We start from the raw sequence: 19,737 nt of genomic DNA, 5'->3' as shown, positions 1-19,737 counted from the left end.
CTGTAAGCACTTGTCCTGTCCTAACACCTATCCTCCTCGGTCCCGAGCCTCGTAACCGTGTATTCTTCCGCCGTGCACACCAAACACGAAGTTCACGTTACGACGTTTATGGCGGACAACCACTTAAGTCGAAACAAGGCTTTATACAGTAAATAGGAGATGTGTCACAACCACAAAACATCGTAACTCGAGACTGACGTAACCCGAGGACCTCCTGTATATGCAAATATTGTGATGTCACTTCTCAAATCAAATTTCTTTATATAGCTCTTTTTACAACTGATGTTGTCACAAAGCACCTTCACAGAATCTTACTATATAACCCATGAGTTTTGTTGTAGTCCATGAATAATCTTATAATTGAACTACAAGCCTCTGCTGTAAGGGGTTAACTCAAGTCTCAATTACTGTTTACCCCCTCCATGTCTCCGCTGGGCTTCCAAAGAACAAACAAGGCTTTAAAGTCTTGCCTACCACCCCACGGCCCCCTCCTTAGAAAGAATACAATAGCAAATGAATCAAGAACAAAAGAGAGCAAAACAAATACCAGCACTAATATATCAATAAGCATTGTCAGAGGGGTTTCACCCCCCCCCCCCCCCCACAGAGTACTGCAAGGGCTTCACTAGGGCTATGTTATCGAGCTTCACAGTGGGAGAGACGCTCAAAGGGACACCTTCCAGTTCCCATCATACCCCCAGAGACTAATGTCAGTTCACCATAGTTCTTCTCATCCTCAGCAAGCAACCCCCAACTCTGCTTATTACCCCAAAGCCTCTCCCTGCGTCCTGAAATGAGAGCTGTGTATCAGCATGTGCTCAGCAAAGAACTGTGATTTCACTGTGAGTTGGTTGGCCTCAAACCGCCCTTTAAAAGGGCAGTACTCTAGATTTCTTGGATTTAACTTTCCCCCTGGGGACCACTCAAAATGTTTGTGTGGTTTCTTGTACCAAAAACATTTTTATGACTGTTTTCCAACCTCTATATTACTGGCTGTTTTAGTTCCTGTGCCTTTAAAACTGCTAAATGTACATAAGCACTGCGCCAGGCATTGTATGACATCACAACAGTGAAGAGCTTTTCCTGGAGTTTTACTTTCACATAAGGACTGGGTGGTAACCTTGTCATGAGGGTTGAAGGATTGAGTCTCACGGATAAGTACTGTTTGCTGTTTACTTGAATGTGACAGTTTTGGTGGTCTACCAGGTCTAGTATTGTTTTTATTTTTCCTTCCCGTAGACTCTCCGAAAAACTGTCATTGGTGTGGTACTTTTTGTTTCACTGTTTTACAGTACTTTTAGTTACAGAACGTAATTGTTACATATTCTATATTCATTTTTTTAACTCTGTTGATTTTATACAAAATTTAATATGCATATTTTACATTGGGCGGCACAGTGTCGCAGTCACACAGCTCCAGGGACCTGGAGGTTGTGGGTTCGATTCCCGCTCCAGGTGACTGTCTGTGAGGAGTAGGTGTGTTCTCCCCGTGTCCGCGTGGGTTTCCTCCGGGTGCTCCGGTTTCCTCCCACAGTCCAAAAACACACGTTGGTAGGTGGATTGGCGACTCAAAAGTGTCCGTAGGTGTGAGTGTGTTAGTGAATGTGTGTGTGTGTGTGTCTGTGTTGCCCTGTGAAGGACTGGCGCCCCCTCCAGGGTGTATTCCTTGCGCCCAATGATTCCAGGTAGGCTCTGGACCCCCCGTGACCCTGAATTGGATAAGCGGTTACAGATAATGAATGAATGAATGAATATTTTACATAGTTCTGTAATGAAAACTTGAGAATGTAAGGTATTATTAGAGAACACAACTGGACTTTAACACCACTGCTGCCTTATACTGTACCTTTAGTGCCAATAAGCTACCTGTTAAGTATCTTTTGTTTTAATTCATTTTAAAATGCTGTTTGTAAACCCCTCTTTCCCAAGAAAAAATAAAATAAGTAAACAACATTCCTGAAATACTAACAGATTTTGGCGGTGTTTTGGATCTAAGATAGATTTAAGGTGGTCTCCAACTAAGGATCTTATTGTTTTTTTGAATCAGTAATATCATCTGCAGTTCATCACCAGCCTCATGCCGTCTAGACCTCTGTTACAGAGCTTTCTTCTTGCTCCCAGATGACCTCAGTATAATTTCACTGTCTTACCACACAGCCATTTAGTTTCCATTCACATCTCTTCACTGCATTTTCATTTCAGCTCATTCGGCTTAATGACACAAAGGGAGGTCATGTTGATTTAATTAGCTTTACACACTCAAGACTCTCAGCTTTGACGGTCTTCCTTTTCCTCGCTATAGAACACAATGATCCTGAGCCTGAACTATGTCTCTCTGACCCTAGAGTTTTGACAGCAAGGCAGTCTGGGCCTGAACCCAACTGCGCAAAAATATTAATCACTCAAAACCTTCTGTCGTCTGGACCTGCCTCTGAAAACAAACGGGGAAATAACTCTGCGGTTGTTTCTGTTGTCAAAGAAGAAAAATTCATTCTGACATCTGATGGGTTACTTTGATTATTAGAGAATGTGAGGAAAAGCTGTAAGCCTCTTAATCAAAACTGATGAAGACATTGTTTTCTTTTGGTGACCTGACATTATTGCAGTGCTTTGTCTGAAGCGAGAAATGTTAAGAATGGCAAGTAAAATCTTTTTTCTAAATGTTTTAATTTGAGGCTTTTCCAATCCAGAGCGTCTCTGCTTAGGGTCAGAGGGGGATGACAATAGCAGCTACCACAGGCCTTTCAAAGCTCACAGATGAAAACCCACAAACTACAAAGGATAGTCCTTGACTATGCAAGATTAACCTTAAAATGAGTATTTCAGCAGGCTGTTGAGGGCGATGTTGTGTAAGCACAACATGCCTTGTAGTATCCTGTGCTTTTATTCAAGCTTATCTTACACAGTTTTCCAGGCCTGCAGATGGATTTCAGCCTGAACAAATACGTTTCACAGATCTCTTGGGTGGAGAACTGAAGGGAATAGGCTTTGGCTGCTTTCGTGTGAGGATGAATGGTAGTATTGTCTGGGCACAGAGATACCATTGACCCCTTTGTGTCTATTGCAAGAGTCTGCTGTGTGTGAACAAAGTGAATGCCTGCTTTAAATTTGACACTCAATTCCTAACACCTCTTTAAATCCAGACTTGCTTTTTTTTACTTGAATTGTTTTTCTTACGTCCTGATTTTCTTTGACAAGGGTTGCTCAGTGATGCTCAAAAGCCTTGCACACTGATGCATTAAACATCAAACCAAAAGACAGATACAAAAGTCAGTATGACTGTACTACAGTTAAGCCATTCTTATACACAGTGCAACAAGGAACAGAAAAACTTCACCGATCTGGCTAAACTCATGTGCTACTAAGCCGTGTTCAGTCCAAAAAAAATAAAATAAACAAGTTTTATTTTTTTTTTTAAAGTTAATGATGAATGGTGGTATCCAAAGCCTGCGGTTCCTCTTAGAGACAGGGTTTTGCAGATATATTAGTGGATGGGTGATGTTGTGATGGAAAACAAACCAAGTAACGGGGACAAAACATCAAATAGAGCCAAGTAGAGCAGATACCATGCAGTGAAATCATGCTACTAGACAGCTCAGTTGGCCTTGTTGTTTGAATGGGCCCCCTAACCCTTGACTGCACATGGGCATCTGCCAGCTGATTTGATAGATCTGGACAGTTTGCTTTCTCCTCCAATGCAATATGATTTTCACTTATGTTGCTGTTCAAAAAGAAGCAGTGGGCTGGCATCCTTCCATCCTTCCAAGACTGGTGGCACTGTCTGCAATTGGGGGAGACCCAGGGAAGTGGGGGATTTGGAAATGCCTAATATTTTGGAGAACAATTTGCAATAAAAAAAATTACATCAGTTGTACTTGGTGATATTGACACTGTACGGGAAGTCTCTCCAGGTTTAACCCAAGGTTACCCTGAGCTAACAAGTCTTGAATTCATCAGACATTTGGTCTTGGAATACAGCTTCTTTAAGTTAAGGGAAAATGTTGTAGATCAGGTTAGTTACCAGTTTGTTCCTAGCTGCTCGGTAGGGTGTTGGTCATTAAGAGGTATTAGGGTAAACCAGTCAGAGAAAGAGAATGACCTCTGAGGCACAGGGCTCTGTAAGAATGCGAGATAGGAATTGAAGGCCTAGGGAGTATTCCAAGAAGTAGACCAAGAAACCCCACAGTGTTAAAGAAGAAGAACCAATGGACACATTTACACTGTCATTACCTAAATGGAAACTTCTCAGTCCCTCAGAATAGCCCCTTTGTGCCACTCCCATTTAGAAATAACACTGACGCACAGAAGATGTTTTCAGAAGCTCCTGGGAGATCAAGAATAAGTGTTTTGAGGTAAGAGAACTAAGCCAACCTCTGGAAGATATTTTAAGTGTTTTCCCAACCTGGGCCGATTCCTGCAAACACAACATGGGTCAGTGACGTGCCTTATGTGTAAGTACAGGATTTTCCAATGAAATGATTTAGTAAATTCATGATTTACATCATATTAAACACAGATAACCCAGAACATTAAAATAACCTCAATTTCCTTTTTCTGAGATCAACTAAACATATTTTGTACTTTGCACTTTGTATTTCTTCACTTACAGTTTGTAGTGTTATTGCACTGCATACATTTTTATATATTGTACCCTGTTTCCGACTGATCAGAACCCACGGAGTACCACCACACTCATTATTATTTGGGCAGTGGAGATATATATATACACAAATTTTAATTTATTTACCCACTAAAGCATTTATTTGCACATGTAAGTTTTATTCTTCCATAACCACATATTGTCACAGTATGTCCTAATAAAAGAGAAAAAGAGATTGAGGTGAATGATCAGTCACAAATCAAGTAGAACATTCATGTGTGTAACAGATTAGGTGCACAGCTGGAGTCGTAAATCATTTATGAGCACCATTTATGTGAATTTATCTTCCCTTTGCCCGAGCCCTGTGGTCATCGACACCAAAATTAACTAAAGTCAACACGCTTCGTTCACACGAGAACCGACCAGAGGAGCCCCATCAAGGAGCAGACCACACATAGGCTACAGAGGCTTCCTTTCAGCGGCAGCTTTAAGTCCAGCGGCGTACAGTAGGAGGTTTATTCCAGGCCTCATTCAGCTCTGAGCTTTTTCCAGCCGTCTCATGTCTCCACGTGCTGACCCTAATGAAAGGGGCTGTGTGCACTATTAGCCTTCAAGGCATTCCTCAGACATTACCTTACTGGAGCAGTGTGTCTGGAGCTGGGATGGGTGGGGAGAGTCAGAAAGGAGCTTGTGTGTCAGACTGCTGACATGACGGGTGGTGTAAAGAAGCCGCAAGCAGACGTATGACATCATCGGCAGGCTTCCCACAAGCTGGCAGTGTCTGCTGAGGCCTGCGTGGGCCGTGTCATACGTGCTGTCGCCACCCTCTGCCTGCATTGTTTGAATTAGTTAAAGAAGTGTGGATTAGTGGGGGTGAAAGTGTACAAGTAGTGGGTTGTACACCAGACCATGATGGAGTCTACATCTATCTTCCTTTCTCTTTTCCCACAATTACAGACTACAGTTTATCTGTTGCCCTGCATACTGTGTTAGCCCCCAAACAACTCGAGCAGCTTGTATGATAGAAAATGACATTGAACATGAAGTCAAATGTAAACACTGAAAAGAAAAAAATAAACAGTTTTAGCAACTGCAGATAATCCCACAGGCCTGGTTCAACACTAGTTATGTACAGTGCATGGCTCAGATAAAAAAGAGATGGACTAGTTCTCAGAAACATTATCATAAAAATATACCAGCTTAATTATTTGAGTATATTTACAATACAAGCTGTGACAGTGAAGTATGAGGGCAAAAAATCAGTACAAAAATAATAATTCATTCATTCATTCATTATCTGTAACCCTTATCCAGTTCAGGGTCGCGGTGGGTCCAGAGCCTACCTGGAATCATTGGGCAGGGCAGGAATACACCCTGGAGGGGGCGCCAGTCCTTCACAGGGCAACACAGATACACGTTCACTCACACATACGGACACTTTTGAGTCGTCAGTCCACCTACCAGCCTGTGTTTTTGGACTGTGGGAGGAAACCCACGCAGACACGGGGAGAACACACCAACTCCTCACAGACAGTCACCTGGAGCGGGAAGGCGAACCCACAACCTCCAGGTCCGGAGCTGTGTGACTGCGACACTACCTGCTGCACCACCGTGCCGCCCCCAAAAATAATCAATACAAAATAATCGTTATTAATTGTAATAGAGGTAAAATGTTCAATTAATCATGATATTAATTTGCTGTAATATTGCCCAGCCCTAGCTTTTAGTGAATGTTAAAATACCTTCATCTAAGTTAATCTAGGTGAGCTTTAACGCCTGGAGTCGGGCCTAAAGTTTACAAAGCCCCAATGTCTCTGCTCAAGGCCAAAAAAGAGCAAAAAGCCCTTCAAACACTAAAAGGCACGAAAAGAGATGAGGATATTGCTTTATTCCTGCTCCATTGGTGGGTAATATTGACTTATTTTTGCTGTTTCAGAGTATTTAGGTTGGAACCCACTCTAAATTCGGGAGGCTGCTAACTGCATGAAAATAAACAGACCGAAGCACTGCAAATCAAAACACCTCAAGTTATAAACATGTTTCTGTTGTAAATCAAAATGTTGAGCTTCCGAATGTAAACAATCCAGAGAGAACAGCTGTTCCCCACAATAGTAGATGTTCCTTTTAAAGATAAAGCAGCGAAAAGCAGATCCCAGCTGTATATTACAGCTGCAAGTGTGACAATAGAGGTGAGTTCAGGTCATGCTATGTCACAACTATTTTGACACCTTATGAAATTTCCTGTTTATACCACATGCGGATTGTACGTAAAGTGGCACGTCCAGTTCTCAAGTACAGAGCAGACATTGTGCATGCGGTTGGCCTAGCAAGCAGCTCAGTCAACTGCTACTACTCCTCATTAGCTCAAATGTATCTTCAGCCTTGTTGCCAGCCTGTTTACATTCTTTTCCAGGCGGCAGCTGAGAAAAACATGGAAACAGGAATTTAACTTGGCTTCAGTTAAACCCCACATCAAGGCAGATTTCTTCCTTTTTACAGCCAGAATTTTAATGGTTTGTGTGTTCTGGCAGTGGGCAGCAGTGGCTGGGCGGACTGACTGTTTAGCAGGACTACAGGTGCTCTTTCTGGGCTATTCAGTAAAGCATAGTATTTCCTTGAAAGGGTGTTTCTAGCTTAGAGTGTATGTTATCTGAAGTGAAAATTCTGTCAATTTGGTAATAATTGATGTCTTTAAAATGCTAAAACCTACATTGTTATCCATCCCGACACAGAAGCTTATTAGGATGTAGATGTAAATGAAATAACCTTCTTAAAGTCTGAATTTGGTTGATATCTTCCAAGAAAAACGTGATATGACATGGCATACTGCAGGAATCTGATCTTAAGCTCAATATTTTCAATGCCATGCATTGGTTTAAGACTCCTGAAAAAGGACCAAACCCCCTATAAATACCCTTCATTTCAGAAGGAATGTTGGACGAAAAGGAGCCAACAAATCTTTGGTATTGTGGTGCGTATTTAGGGCAACATTTAAATGAGCAGCATGAACTTGAGTGCAGCTGTGTAGTTTCCAGTTCAGTGCCAGTGGTGTGTGTGACAAAAGGGCATCCAAGAATGCAGTCAACAAAGCTCAGTTTTTGTCCTTTCACCACAAACCAGGCATGCCACCAAACTTTAATTCTTCACTCTTCCCCAGAAGACAACTACCCTTTCAACCTACAACCATCTAAAGCTGCCCTTTAACATAGAAGTCTATAGGTTTAGCTGACAGTTTAGGCTCCAACAATTCCTGACCACATTAATCTACTCATGTCTGTATGCAGTGTTCCAGCATCTAGTCTAAAGCTTTCTTGTCATGGTTTCCCCTCCTGGGAACCTGGACAAAACGATGACCCAGAGTGAAAGACTCAGACTTCAGCTCCTTCCTGGCTACACCATTAGACAATGATTCACACCTGCAGCGATTTAGTGACTCATTATGACTCTCCTTTATATACTCGTTTGTTTCAGCCCTGTGTTGCCAAGTCTTTATGTAAAAGTCCTGTGTTTATTGCCAGTTGTGCCTTGTTTTTTTTCCCATTCCAAATTTTGTAAATGTTTACTTTTAATGTATCAATTCTCTGAACTGTTTAGCTTGTGGTGTTTTCTTGTTGGTATTTTTCCTCACTAATTTATTTGGCAGCTTTGAGAAATGCCCCTCATTTGGATTAGTAGAGTCCAAAGAGAGTGAAATAATGATGTTATAAGAAAAAGGTTTATGGAAAGTGTGGAGGTTTCCCGGCTCTGCAGTGGATCTGTGGTCTGTGCTTTATCAAGGCTGGAAAATATCAATGACCTCTCGGTTTACAGCATGAACTGGTTTTGAAATCCTCCTCCAGTGCTACCCAGTTCACATGAACTCTCTTCAGTGCGGGTGAGTTTCCTTAACTCATTCCATACTTTAGAGGTTGTGGTTGAGCTCAATCCACAAAATAAGGAAAGATTAACATTGACAGTCACATTGTGGAGCAGTAATCCATGTATTTTCTTTCTTTGTAGTTTTTTAACAAACTTTTTTCATAATTAATATTTGGGAGGTTTCAGCTTAATGCCACTCACCCACTGTGTGTCGGGGGTGGGTTCTGTTTCAAACCCTTTTAACTGTTTTATGAAACAAAAAACCTCAAATATGTATTTATCTGTTAGTTCTTCAAACATGAACGAAGAACGACTTTACAGCAGTAACAGCTTCTAGGATGAATCCCATTTCACAGCTTAGCCTTACCCCTTTGTTTTGCTTAGGGGTAGGGGTCTCAATTCTTGTTGGGAAAGAGAGGTAGGGCCAAGGGGGAGGGCTTTATACCCCTTTAAACTAAGATTTTTCAAGGCTAAACTTCAAAGGAATGCTATGAGTGCCTTGTGAAACATGGGTAACATGGCTGCTCAAGTGACCAAAAAAGCTACAAATATCAGTATTTTCTACTTTTAAAACTATGATAACTAGTGTATTCTTTTTTTGTTTGATGTAGTTTCAGTGCATTATGTCCCTTTACTTCATAACAGGCAGAAAGTATAACTAGTAATTTGCTGATGTCTCAGAATTTCCAGCTCCTACTTAAATGCCGAAGCAGTTACATTCTAGCCCCTGTGGTTACTGCAGCATTTAAGGTGGAACTGGAAGTATCAAACAAAAAGCCAGCAACTGAATTCAGCTTCATATTACAGACAGTTAAGAGTGGGTGATAATATGTTTGTGGAACACATTTTAAAGGCTTATGACGGCCTACATTTAACTACATTAAAGTTTAGACCCTTCTCTGATACCTTCTCAGGGGAAGATTTTAGGCACTACACACTCTTCAGTGAAGAAGATAACACTCAAACTCAACTAAACATCTGGGTTCAGATGTGTTAATGCATTTATTACAAACCTTTGGGAGAAAGGAAACATAGCTATATTTTTTCACATTGCCGTATGTTGTTAAATACGTGAAAGACATCTGTAGCATCCACTCCTATAAACAATCCACATAGTGCAGAATTAACTCTGTCCAGTAAAGTGTGTGGATTTCCAGCTGTGGGTCAGAAGTCCTGTGTCCACTAGGCTTCCTTCCTGCCAACAACTGTCTTCCTAGACTTTTGTCTCTCTCTCTCTCTCTTTCTCTTTCACCCAGAGCCAAACTCATGTTTCATTGTGTAGATCAAGCAGATGGTCATGAACTTATGTTTTCCTAAGATGCACGCTTGCGTTGTTATCCAGAATTTAAAAGCATTTGGGAAAAGTCATCTTGGCTCATGAAAGTCAGACTGTTATCAACAAAGCAACAGATCCAGTACCAGTGGTCATCTATCCTAACCAATTTTTTTCCTCCCTCTCTCTCTCTCTCTCTCTCTCTCTCTCTCTCCCTTCCTTGCAGCTGAATCAGCTGGACAAAGCAGCTACAGCTGCTCACACATATTTCCAGGCGAATCCAGAGCATGTTGAGATGAGCCAAAACTTGGAGCTGTATAAGGCTCTGGAGGGTGTGGAAGAGAAAAACTTCATTGACCGAGAAGCCCGTCCACACCAGGCACGTGAATATTGACCCAGGGTGCTGCTACAAAAATGTAGTTCTGGTTAAAAACAGTTGAGAAGCAGTTCCTTAGGGCTGTTTTTTTTTAACTCTAAGCAGGCAGTGTGCTTCAAATGATGAAAGAACTAGATGGAATTATGATGCACAATCAGGGTTACAATCAGTCTCAGACCAGAGGAGGTGGTGTTTAGCGCTAATCACAGTCACAGTGAGGTCTCAAAACAACAAAGAGTTCAATTCAGCAAGTAGCGCTCTCAGCATCCTAAAAAAATCAAAGCACTGCAGAGTCTTGGCCGACATTTTGCTTTTCGTTTGAATTATAATATACAGCTCATATTCATAGGTAATATGAACATACATAACAAATCATAATGAACAAATCATAACATACACACATAGGTGTGTGTATGTTGCCCTGTGAAGGACTGGCGCCCCCTCCAGGGTGTATTCCTGCCTTGCGCCCAATGATTCCAGGTAGGCTCTGGACTCACCGCGACCCTGAATTGGATAAGAGGTTACAGATAATGAATGAATGAATAATAAGAAAAAGTTATTTAGCAATATTACTCTTGAAGTGGTAACCTCACGATTCGGAGTGTGATTCTGCTTTAGTACATCTTTCTGTGAGCGATTTTATTAGTTTTATTAGTTTATTTATTTTAATTTGCCACAACAGATTATGATTAGTTTGCGTATGTAATAATGTATTTGGCTCCACCCACAAAAATAGTTCAGTAGCTTGACTGAGACCAGATTTTTGCCAAGCAACACAAACGTCTCCTGTACACTAGAGTGCTACTAGCGTGGTTTAAATTTGCCTAAAGCCTGAGGTCACTGCTACTTTTAAGTTCCCCTTTAAAAGTCCCTCTCATTTAATATTGCTAATGTACAAATACGTGTAGAGCTAAAATTCACAGTGCAGTTATACTCTGTATCACCACTCATGGAATATCTCCAGTGTGTTACGTATGTCCATACAGATTACTATTTGAACTAGTTTTATTTCCAATCAAATTTATTTGTATTAAATTTATTTATTTAAACTTTATTGAAAATGTATAATCTTCCGTGTTTAAGCCAAAAAATATTGTACAAAGGAAAAAAAAGGGAGAGAATAACCTGCTGTAAAGCAGTTCGTCAGAGCTGTTGGTGGAGCCCTGAATATTTTTGGAGATGAGACAGAATGGCAATGATTGTGCTATTCTTTGGAAGTGTGGGTGGGACATCCTGGCATCAAACATGAAAACTGCACCATTTTGTTTGAAGCTTCTTGATGGTGGGCGCTGCTGAAACATGCACACTCATGCCAGCTGTGCCACTTTAGTCCATTCAGATTAGTCTACTGATTGCACACACTGCCAGTGCCAGAGGTTCTTATTCCACATAAATTCTGTGTTGTCAAGGATGTCACGCAAGATACATGTTAATAATTATTACTGATTTATTACTGCACTTCTGTCCTGGCTGCTCTACAGAGAATTATTTTAAAAGCAAGAGAATACAACTCTTTTTCAGTAATAAATGTTGATTATTCGAGGTGAAATTGCTAGATATTTCTGTGGAAAAATGATAGTCTGAAGAAACAATTGTTTATTTCACTTATATTTCAAATTCAGCAATGCTTCATTTTAATATAGTTCTCATTCTAGCTACTAACCTATATTTAAAAGGGGCACTGCATAATATTTAACCCTAAAACTACAGCTTAAAAATCACTGTGATGCTTCACTGACCTGAACGTGTTCCTTTAAAGATGTTTAGAAATAAACTGTACATAGTCACAACAATTTTACATAGACATAAAAAGTTTATTTGCCAAGAGGGTTACAGTAATCACAACTGTATATTCCCAAAAACATGTTGTTGGCAGTGCTTGGCTGCTAAGGTGCTGTGCTGTTTCCCCACACTTACAGTAATTACTCGTGTGTGTAGAAAGCATTTTCAGCTGGGGTGAAGCTGTACGATAACGGGGATTACGAAGGAGCCGTGGTTCTGTTTGAAGAGGCTCTGACGGAATACTATAAAGCAGATGCAGAGTGTCGAGCCCTCTGTGAAGGACCCCAACGCTTTGAGGAGCAGGACCACATGCTTTATCGCTACAGCCTCACCGAGCTCATTTCAGGTACATTGTACTTCCACGTGCTTAGGTTCTATGAAACTCAAAACGAAGGCTATTCTAAGCACAGCCAAAAGGTCATATCATTTTGTATGTATTAATAATTTATGTAGATGTGACAGGGCAATTAGTTACTCACTCCATTTAATCTACTTCAGAGCCAAATTCAAATAAATTACTAGAAGCCTTAGAAGATGTTTGAAGTTTTCTCAGTTTCTGAGTAATGGCTTCTTAACTGCTGTGTAAATTGTATTTACATATTGTAATGATCAACACAAACAATGGCAGCAAGATTAGAGACTCGTTTGCTCCTGTCTCACCAAAATTGAAAGCTTTGTTCATGTGATACGCAGAGGTTTGAAAGTCTGCCAGTTGAATGTTTGTTAGGAGTTCTGTTAACTCTAGAGCAGAGGCCTTCAAATCCAGAGCTTGGATCCAGATTCCAGACAAGGATTTTAAAATGGTGGGCTGGTATGACAGTATAGCTGCAGCTAATAATTTATAGCTTCATGTTGGCTTTTTAAAGAAACACTATATAATATTTTTAACTTACAATTACAACCTCAAAATCATTGTGAAGCTTCACTGACCTGTAATAAGCAGAACAGAGCCTCTGTTGTTCTGCACTGCAGAAACGGCACTATGTAAATTTTGTAGGAGAGTAGGATACCGCACCCTCTTCCCTCCCTCATTGATTTCAGTACAGTGCTGTAAATATGAATTACGTTAGGGAGAGCCTCAGGAGAAAAATAAATCTTGCCTAGTGTTTCTTTAAAATTCCAGCCTGGAACTTGGATCTAGGGCCTAGAACTTTTTAATTATTCCTCAAACTCTGGTTTTGCCTCTACTTTATACAAATAGATTATCCCATATCTCATTTCACTAGAAATATCCCAATTTTAAATGGAAAATAAAGTAAATGAAGAGATACCTCCTGATTTCTCCACAGCATACATACCTGATTTATTTTGTTAAACCAGCAGCTGCCTACGTTTATATACGTTTATATATTCTTTTCATTTGTTTTACTCCACTCCACATGGAGCCAATTATAAGCAGAGCTTAAAAGTGAGGGAATCCTATTTTTTTTTCCTCAAGTGGTGGTCTGTGTGTTGATAAAGAATGTTGAACAATGAACAGAGCAAAGTTCCTAACGCTTTCTTGCATTGTCCTGACTCCTTATGATTAAAGTGTCAATGGAAAATATCAATGTCTTGGAAAAGGAAAAGAAAAATAGCCTCTTTCCAAACTATGCACGTCCTACTTCTTGACACTGGGTCCATCATTTTAGGGGTCAGCTTCATTCCTTTGTGGTCACTGTTCATTTATTCTAACTGTTTTATGTGTGTACTGTGAAACTTTATCATTTTTTCTGTTTTATTGTATTTTTTTTTCTTACTTTCTTTTTAAAAAGACAGACATGTGGTATATGGCCCTGAACAGCCTTGCCACTCGTACGCTCTTTAATTAAATCAGGGCAGAGCCTACTGGGCTGACGTTTAGCCACATTAAACAGAGCTGCCAGCTCAGCTGGTCATTAACATCTGTGCTTAGCTCATGGAGATGATCTTACAGAGCTGTGATAGAGCTGGAGCCGTCCCCTTCCCCTAAACCCAGTTTTCTGCAGTAGGGCTGCAGCTGCCAAGTTAAGTACACATCAGTAATTACAGTATAAATATACTTAATGAGCCATCGGGTCTCGGATAAACAAGAGACTGGCCAGGCCGATGGAGACAGATGTGTTGTATATGGCCTCATTACGAAGAAGCACAAGTTAAACCCATATGCTTTCATTTTCAGTAGCCTAGAGTGATAACTGCATCAGTCAAGTGGAAAAGGAATGTTCAGTATTGTCATATTATCCAGAGTTCGGCCTGGTGGCACTGTGCTGGAGTTTGTTAGAATGTGTTTATCCTGCACCAACTTGAATGCTGTGATTAGAAATCATTAAGCACAATGCAGTGTCAGTCAAGTACGCAGCTGTGTGCCAGGTACACACTGTGTAAAATGCTCTGAGAAGTTGACTCTGCCCTAATAGTTGTTGATTTGCATCTTCCAGATCACTACACACAGGTGCTCCACTGCCAGCACGAGTGTGTGAGGGACTTGGCTACACGCCCTGGACGTCTCTCGCCGATGGAGAACTACCTGCCTCTGCACTACGATTACCTGCAGTTTGCTTACTTCCAAGGTAAACCATTTCAACTCCATATCAAGAGCTTCAAGCCCTTTAAACCATCAAAAAATACCAGCATTACTTTCCCAAATAGTTTTTTATCTTACCTAGCCCTTTTTCACTAGCATGGAACTGGTTCGGTTTCCATTTGTGAACCTAACTTGGGACCATTCAGTGCGTTTCCACCAACATAAATAATAGGTTCCTGAACCCAAAAAGTTAGTTACCAGGTGTAATTAAATAATACTAGATTTTCAGTGCAAACCTTGGTGACATCTGTGGGGGTATCCAGCTAAAGAGACCCCAGAAAGAGCACAGAGCCTCAAATAAAGTGTTTTCACACATTGAAGCTGGACACTGTCATTTACAGTGTGTTATAAAAATAAATAAAACAAGAAAAGTGCTCTGTTTGTGTGTTTTCTGTGTTCAACATGGGGCAAGGAGGATTGTTCACATGCTTAATAAGACAACTCTGACCCCGCTGTAAACAATGGATTAACCATGACTCTGTCCTGACTCTGCCCATTTATATCTGGCTCTGGTCCAGCCACAACAATGCTGGAATCAAGCGAACCCCGCCCCTCCCCATTGATGACGTATCATGGGATCCCATCAAAGTGGTGGAAATGTGGTCCACTAGAGAGCAACATGGTTCCAAGAATCATGAATGGAACCTGTTCAAGAACCAGAGTCCTTTTGGTGGAAAAATAGACTACCTGTCAGTTTTCACTGTGTCTTAAATGTGAGCGATTAGCCCTGCTGTCTCACGCAAGCTTAAATGTAAAATAAATGGTTGTTCACTCAGATAAATCTCAAAACACAACCTGTACTGTTCATTTAATGCAAACCATGCACCAGTTTATTTGGTACGGGGGAAAAGCATGTAGAGAAAAGGAAGTTGGCAAGAGGAACTCTCTTTTCATGCTGTCTACAAAGTCCCATTGAACGACATGAGCACAAACCTTGGTATTATTTAAAGCAAAGAAATGGAACTCTGGAAAAAAATGGTATTCACTAACAGGTCAAAGATTTTCTGAGCTGAACAGTAAGCTGCAGTTGCATTGTCTACTCTTCTACATGTTGACAGATGAGAATTTAACTGCATTGAGTCACGAGAACATTAGTGAGGTCTGCTTTATGTTGAATGTTTAGTTTTGGATCACCAACATCACTCCAGCTCGTCCCAGAGGTATAGGATGAAGCTTCTTTTATCCAAACATCACATGCGTATGCTGAGGGCTTTATACTGCCATGCCAACATGTGGCTTTGAACAATCAACCCTTAAGCTCTGTGCAGCTGCTGCAGAGTGTCCCATTTAAGTGTCTTTCTTCAGCTCAAAACAGTTGTTTTATATGGCTTTCTGATTATTGTTTTGTCCAGAACAGGTCCAGAATCCCCTTGCACCATTTCACCTTGAGTGATTTTAAGATATAAGCATGTAAATGGTGGAAGTGAGTGCTATTCTGAACCTATTAGAGAAATCTGCTCTGAAATGAGCTCTTTTACTCATAAGTCAGACAGCTTGGCCAGTGTGCGTGCGTGGGAGAGAGAGAGAGAGAGAGAGACAGGCCATGGAGTGTCTTGGAGCTGCTTGTTATTTCCACTATCTCAGCTCACTGTCTGCTCCGCTGTGGTCACTGAGCTGGAATTTAAGTGTTTTAGTGTAGTGTGTGTGAGAAGGGATGGCCCAGTGCCCAATGAGAGAAAAGACCCCTATACTTTAAGTGTGTACGCACAAAGTCTGCTGAAGTGAACAGCACACAATACATGAACAACAACATGGAGACTATGGGTCTGTCCCAAAACCTAGTGAGCTCTCTAACTACACAGCATTTTACATCATGGTGTGCGCGCTCTCGACACGAATTTTAAGGCGGCATCGAACCCTTCCTCAACCGCGAAGGCCAAACAATTCAAATCGCGATAAAACGGGACGACGAAGCTAAATCCGTAGCGTCGAGGCGACTCTAGCCGCTGAGGTAAGTAAACACCGGCAGCGTGCGGTGGGCGGGAACAAGCCGTGACGCTATCTCTGTCTGAATAGAGCGTCTCAGTAATCTGCCTCACGAGCACAAACAACCGTCAGAACGCTGCCTACTTAAATATCTGTCTATTCAGTGCCTAGCCAGCTCACTAGGTTTTGGGACACACCTTATATTTCTCTATTCATGTCTATCTGTTTTATTATCTGTTCCCCTCTGATCTCATTTTCTCTCATTCTGTCATGTGTATACCTTATTTTAATTGAATTACTATTATCATTATGTTTTTATATACTTCATACTTCTCTTTCATAGTTTCATATCCCCTGTGTCTTATTCTCTCTTTTGTCTGTTTCTGCCTTATCCCCCGCCCCTCTCTGTTTCAGTGAATAAACTGGAGGAGGCTTTGTCCTGTGCTCTGACATATCTGTTGTTTCACGAAGATGAGGAGTTCATGACGGAAAACGTGGAATATTTCACAGAGATGCTGGGTCACGAAGGCCAGCCTCGGCAGGTGAGAGATTTTATCCGGTCCTACTGGATACAGCTGTGTGATTAAGAATTTAGAGAACTCCTTTATAATATCCTTACTTTCAGAACAATCGCTGAACCAGTGGGCGTCTAAAAAACCTTTGGCTTAAATGTGTCTATTGTAGCAATGATGTGTTACATTAAGTCCCACAGCTCCACTGATTTTACTGGAAACTTTTGGGTCTTCTTGTTTGGTTTGCTTGCTTTAAACCACTCGTCCCATATGAGACGGAGTTTTATTTCAGCTGTATTAAACAGTAAAAGAAAGAAACACACCCAGTATTTTTTCCTAATGAACAGACTATTTGTTTAGCGTTTAATCTGCACTCCCCACTTAATAGGTTTTAACTTAACTACTGACCTGGGTGAAAAACTCAGAATCAGATTCTGAACGTCAGCAAGGGCAGCACACATTTTAATCTAAGCCTTGGAAACAGAAAGCCTATTATGCGCTGTAGAGGCACGCCGCTTTCCTCACGTTCATTACAGAGCAAGTGGCTTGGCCAAGGGTCCTGCTCCAAAGCCCAGCAGCACTTAGCTCACTCTGGAGCGAGCAGCCCACTCACATTTTTCTTTCATGCTCTGCGATTCTTTCCACTTCTTCAGCCCTCAGAGGGCAACCGCCTGCTTTACAGCGGCTCGTTTTCTGAGCGAGAGTGGTACAGAGGCCTGCCAATGAGCTCTGCATTTCAGGGACAGAGGAAAAAGAAGCAAGGGGAAGCTCATGTTGAAACAGTTTCAGGTCTGTTTACATTACTGTCCCAAAAAGGGGAACGTTTCGCCAGATCCACAAATGCTACTGGCTGCTTTGGTTTCAAAACATCCACATGCAGCACCCCCCCACCTCACCCCACCACCACCACCACTAATTTTGTTCTTTGCCTCACTTAATGCTACACTCATAAAAGCTCTTTTTGGAAAATTCTAAATAGAATAATGAAAAGCATAAAAACGGCTTCTGAGAATTTACTGTCAGAGAAACTTCCACCATGTCACTGCAGCATTGAGAATGGTTCACCACCCAAATCATACCTGCTCTGTGGTGGTCCTGTTGGGGTCCTGACCATTGAAGAACAGAGTGAATGGGGGCAAACAAAGTGTGCAGAAAACAGATGGTATAAGGACTTTATAACACAAACAATGATGGACAAACAAGACACACAGTGCTGTTAAACAGGAAAACAAGGGACACCTACATTTTGTATTTTTCTTAAACACTTTGGCTTCTCTTTTACATCTGTAGGAGGCTGTGAGGTATTTGCAGAGACACAAGCAAGAGAAGGAGCTGCTCCTCATTGGCACTGAAAACCTAGGAGTGCCTTACACTGAAGGGGTGAGTGTGGAGAGGCCAGTCAGAGATTAAACATAATGCAAGAAGCAGTAGTCAGTACACATTTGGTGCACAAACTCCAACATACAGTTTATAGTCTGAATTAAACCCTTAAATAATAACAATACTTTTTATTTATGTAGCACTTTTCGGGATACTCAGAGTTGCTTAATATACATTAGAATCAGGGAAGAAAAAATACATAGGAACATTTAAAGACTATAAAATATGGTTCAACTAAGAAAAGAAAAGAAAATACAATACAAAATAACACTAGATCAAACAATAAACAGCAAAACAGAAAAGTTGAGCTTTTAAATTGAACAACATTTCCTCATACATTGATAGCAGATATGAAGAGGTGAGTTTTGAGACGTGGCTTAAAAACGGCCAGTCAGTGCAGCCTTGGATGTGTCTGTGTGATGTGTGGTCAGATGGAAGATGCATATTCATTCATTATCTGTAACCGCTTATCCAGTTTGGGGTCGTGGTGGCTCCAGAGCCTACCTGGAATCAATAGGCGCAAGGCGGGAATACACCCTGGAGGGGGCGCCAGTCCTTCACAGAGCAACACAGACACATTCACTCACACACACACACACCCCTACGGACACTTTTGAGTCGCCAATCCACCTACCAACGTGTGTTTTTGGACTGTGGGAGGAAACCGGAGCACACCAACTCCTCACAGACAGTCACCCGAAGCGGGAATCAAACCCACAACCTCCATGTCCCTGGAGCTGTGTGACTGCGACACTACCTGCTGCACCACCGTGCCGCCCAAGATGCATATCATGTATTTATTTATATATATTTATATAATTAAAAAAATAATGATATATTTATTTTATATAATTATATTATTATAAATTTTCAAGGTACATTTCAAGTTTTTAACAAGGTTTAAAAGCCTGCTGACTTTGGCCCCTGATGTGGTAAAATAACCAGACTGGACACTTCTTTAATGAGAACATTGAGTCCGTGTGATGATATTATAACGAAAACGGTTACATTTGGCTGAACATGGCTGCAACAGTTGCAACAGTCTGTTATTCTCAGTGAACAAGAACATGTTTTATATTTAATGAATGTGAACTGAGGGAGCTGAGCAGCAGGTGCTTCAGTGAATTTCACAAATATAAACCTTGCCCACATCGCCCCCTGGTGAATAAACCTGGTTGTGGAAAAAGAGTTATTGATTTATATGTTATGCTTGATATTATGGATGGAATACAATTCCTTTTTTATGGGCTTTCATTCTGTTTTAGAACTACTGGAACAGCGCCGGAGGAAGAGAAGATGCCAATCGGTAAATAAACCTGTTAATCACACAAATATTATGCCATTCCTATGCTCCAAAGCCCAGTACCAAGGGAGTATTCCCAAATTATGCTTATTTCTTATAACAGTTATAACAGATACGTTCATTTAAATTCACTAAGAAAGTGTATATATATATATATATATATATATATATATATATATATA

General features: G+C 41.0%; 1 protein-coding gene across 1 annotated transcript in view; it reads left to right on the top strand.

The window, feature by feature from the left end:
- The window catches only part of p3h2 (prolyl 3-hydroxylase 2), a 52,980-nt gene that overhangs the window by 27,466 nt on the left and 5,777 nt on the right, over positions 1–19,737 (top strand). The window contains exons 2-7 of the mRNA XM_066647381.1: positions 9,958–10,110; positions 12,046–12,235; positions 14,289–14,420; positions 16,775–16,902; positions 18,163–18,252; positions 19,518–19,558. Coding sequence (XP_066503478.1) covers positions 9,958–10,110; positions 12,046–12,235; positions 14,289–14,420; positions 16,775–16,902; positions 18,163–18,252; positions 19,518–19,558 — 734 coding nt within the window. The remainder of the gene's footprint in view (positions 1–9,957; positions 10,111–12,045; positions 12,236–14,288; positions 14,421–16,774; positions 16,903–18,162; positions 18,253–19,517; positions 19,559–19,737) is intronic.

Source organism: Hoplias malabaricus, chromosome 16 (genome assembly GCF_029633855.1).
Source record: "Hoplias malabaricus isolate fHopMal1 chromosome 16, fHopMal1.hap1, whole genome shotgun sequence".
Lineage (NCBI taxonomy): Eukaryota > Metazoa > Chordata > Actinopteri > Characiformes > Erythrinidae > Hoplias > Hoplias malabaricus.
This window is presented reverse-complemented; position numbering and strand designations above follow the sequence as displayed.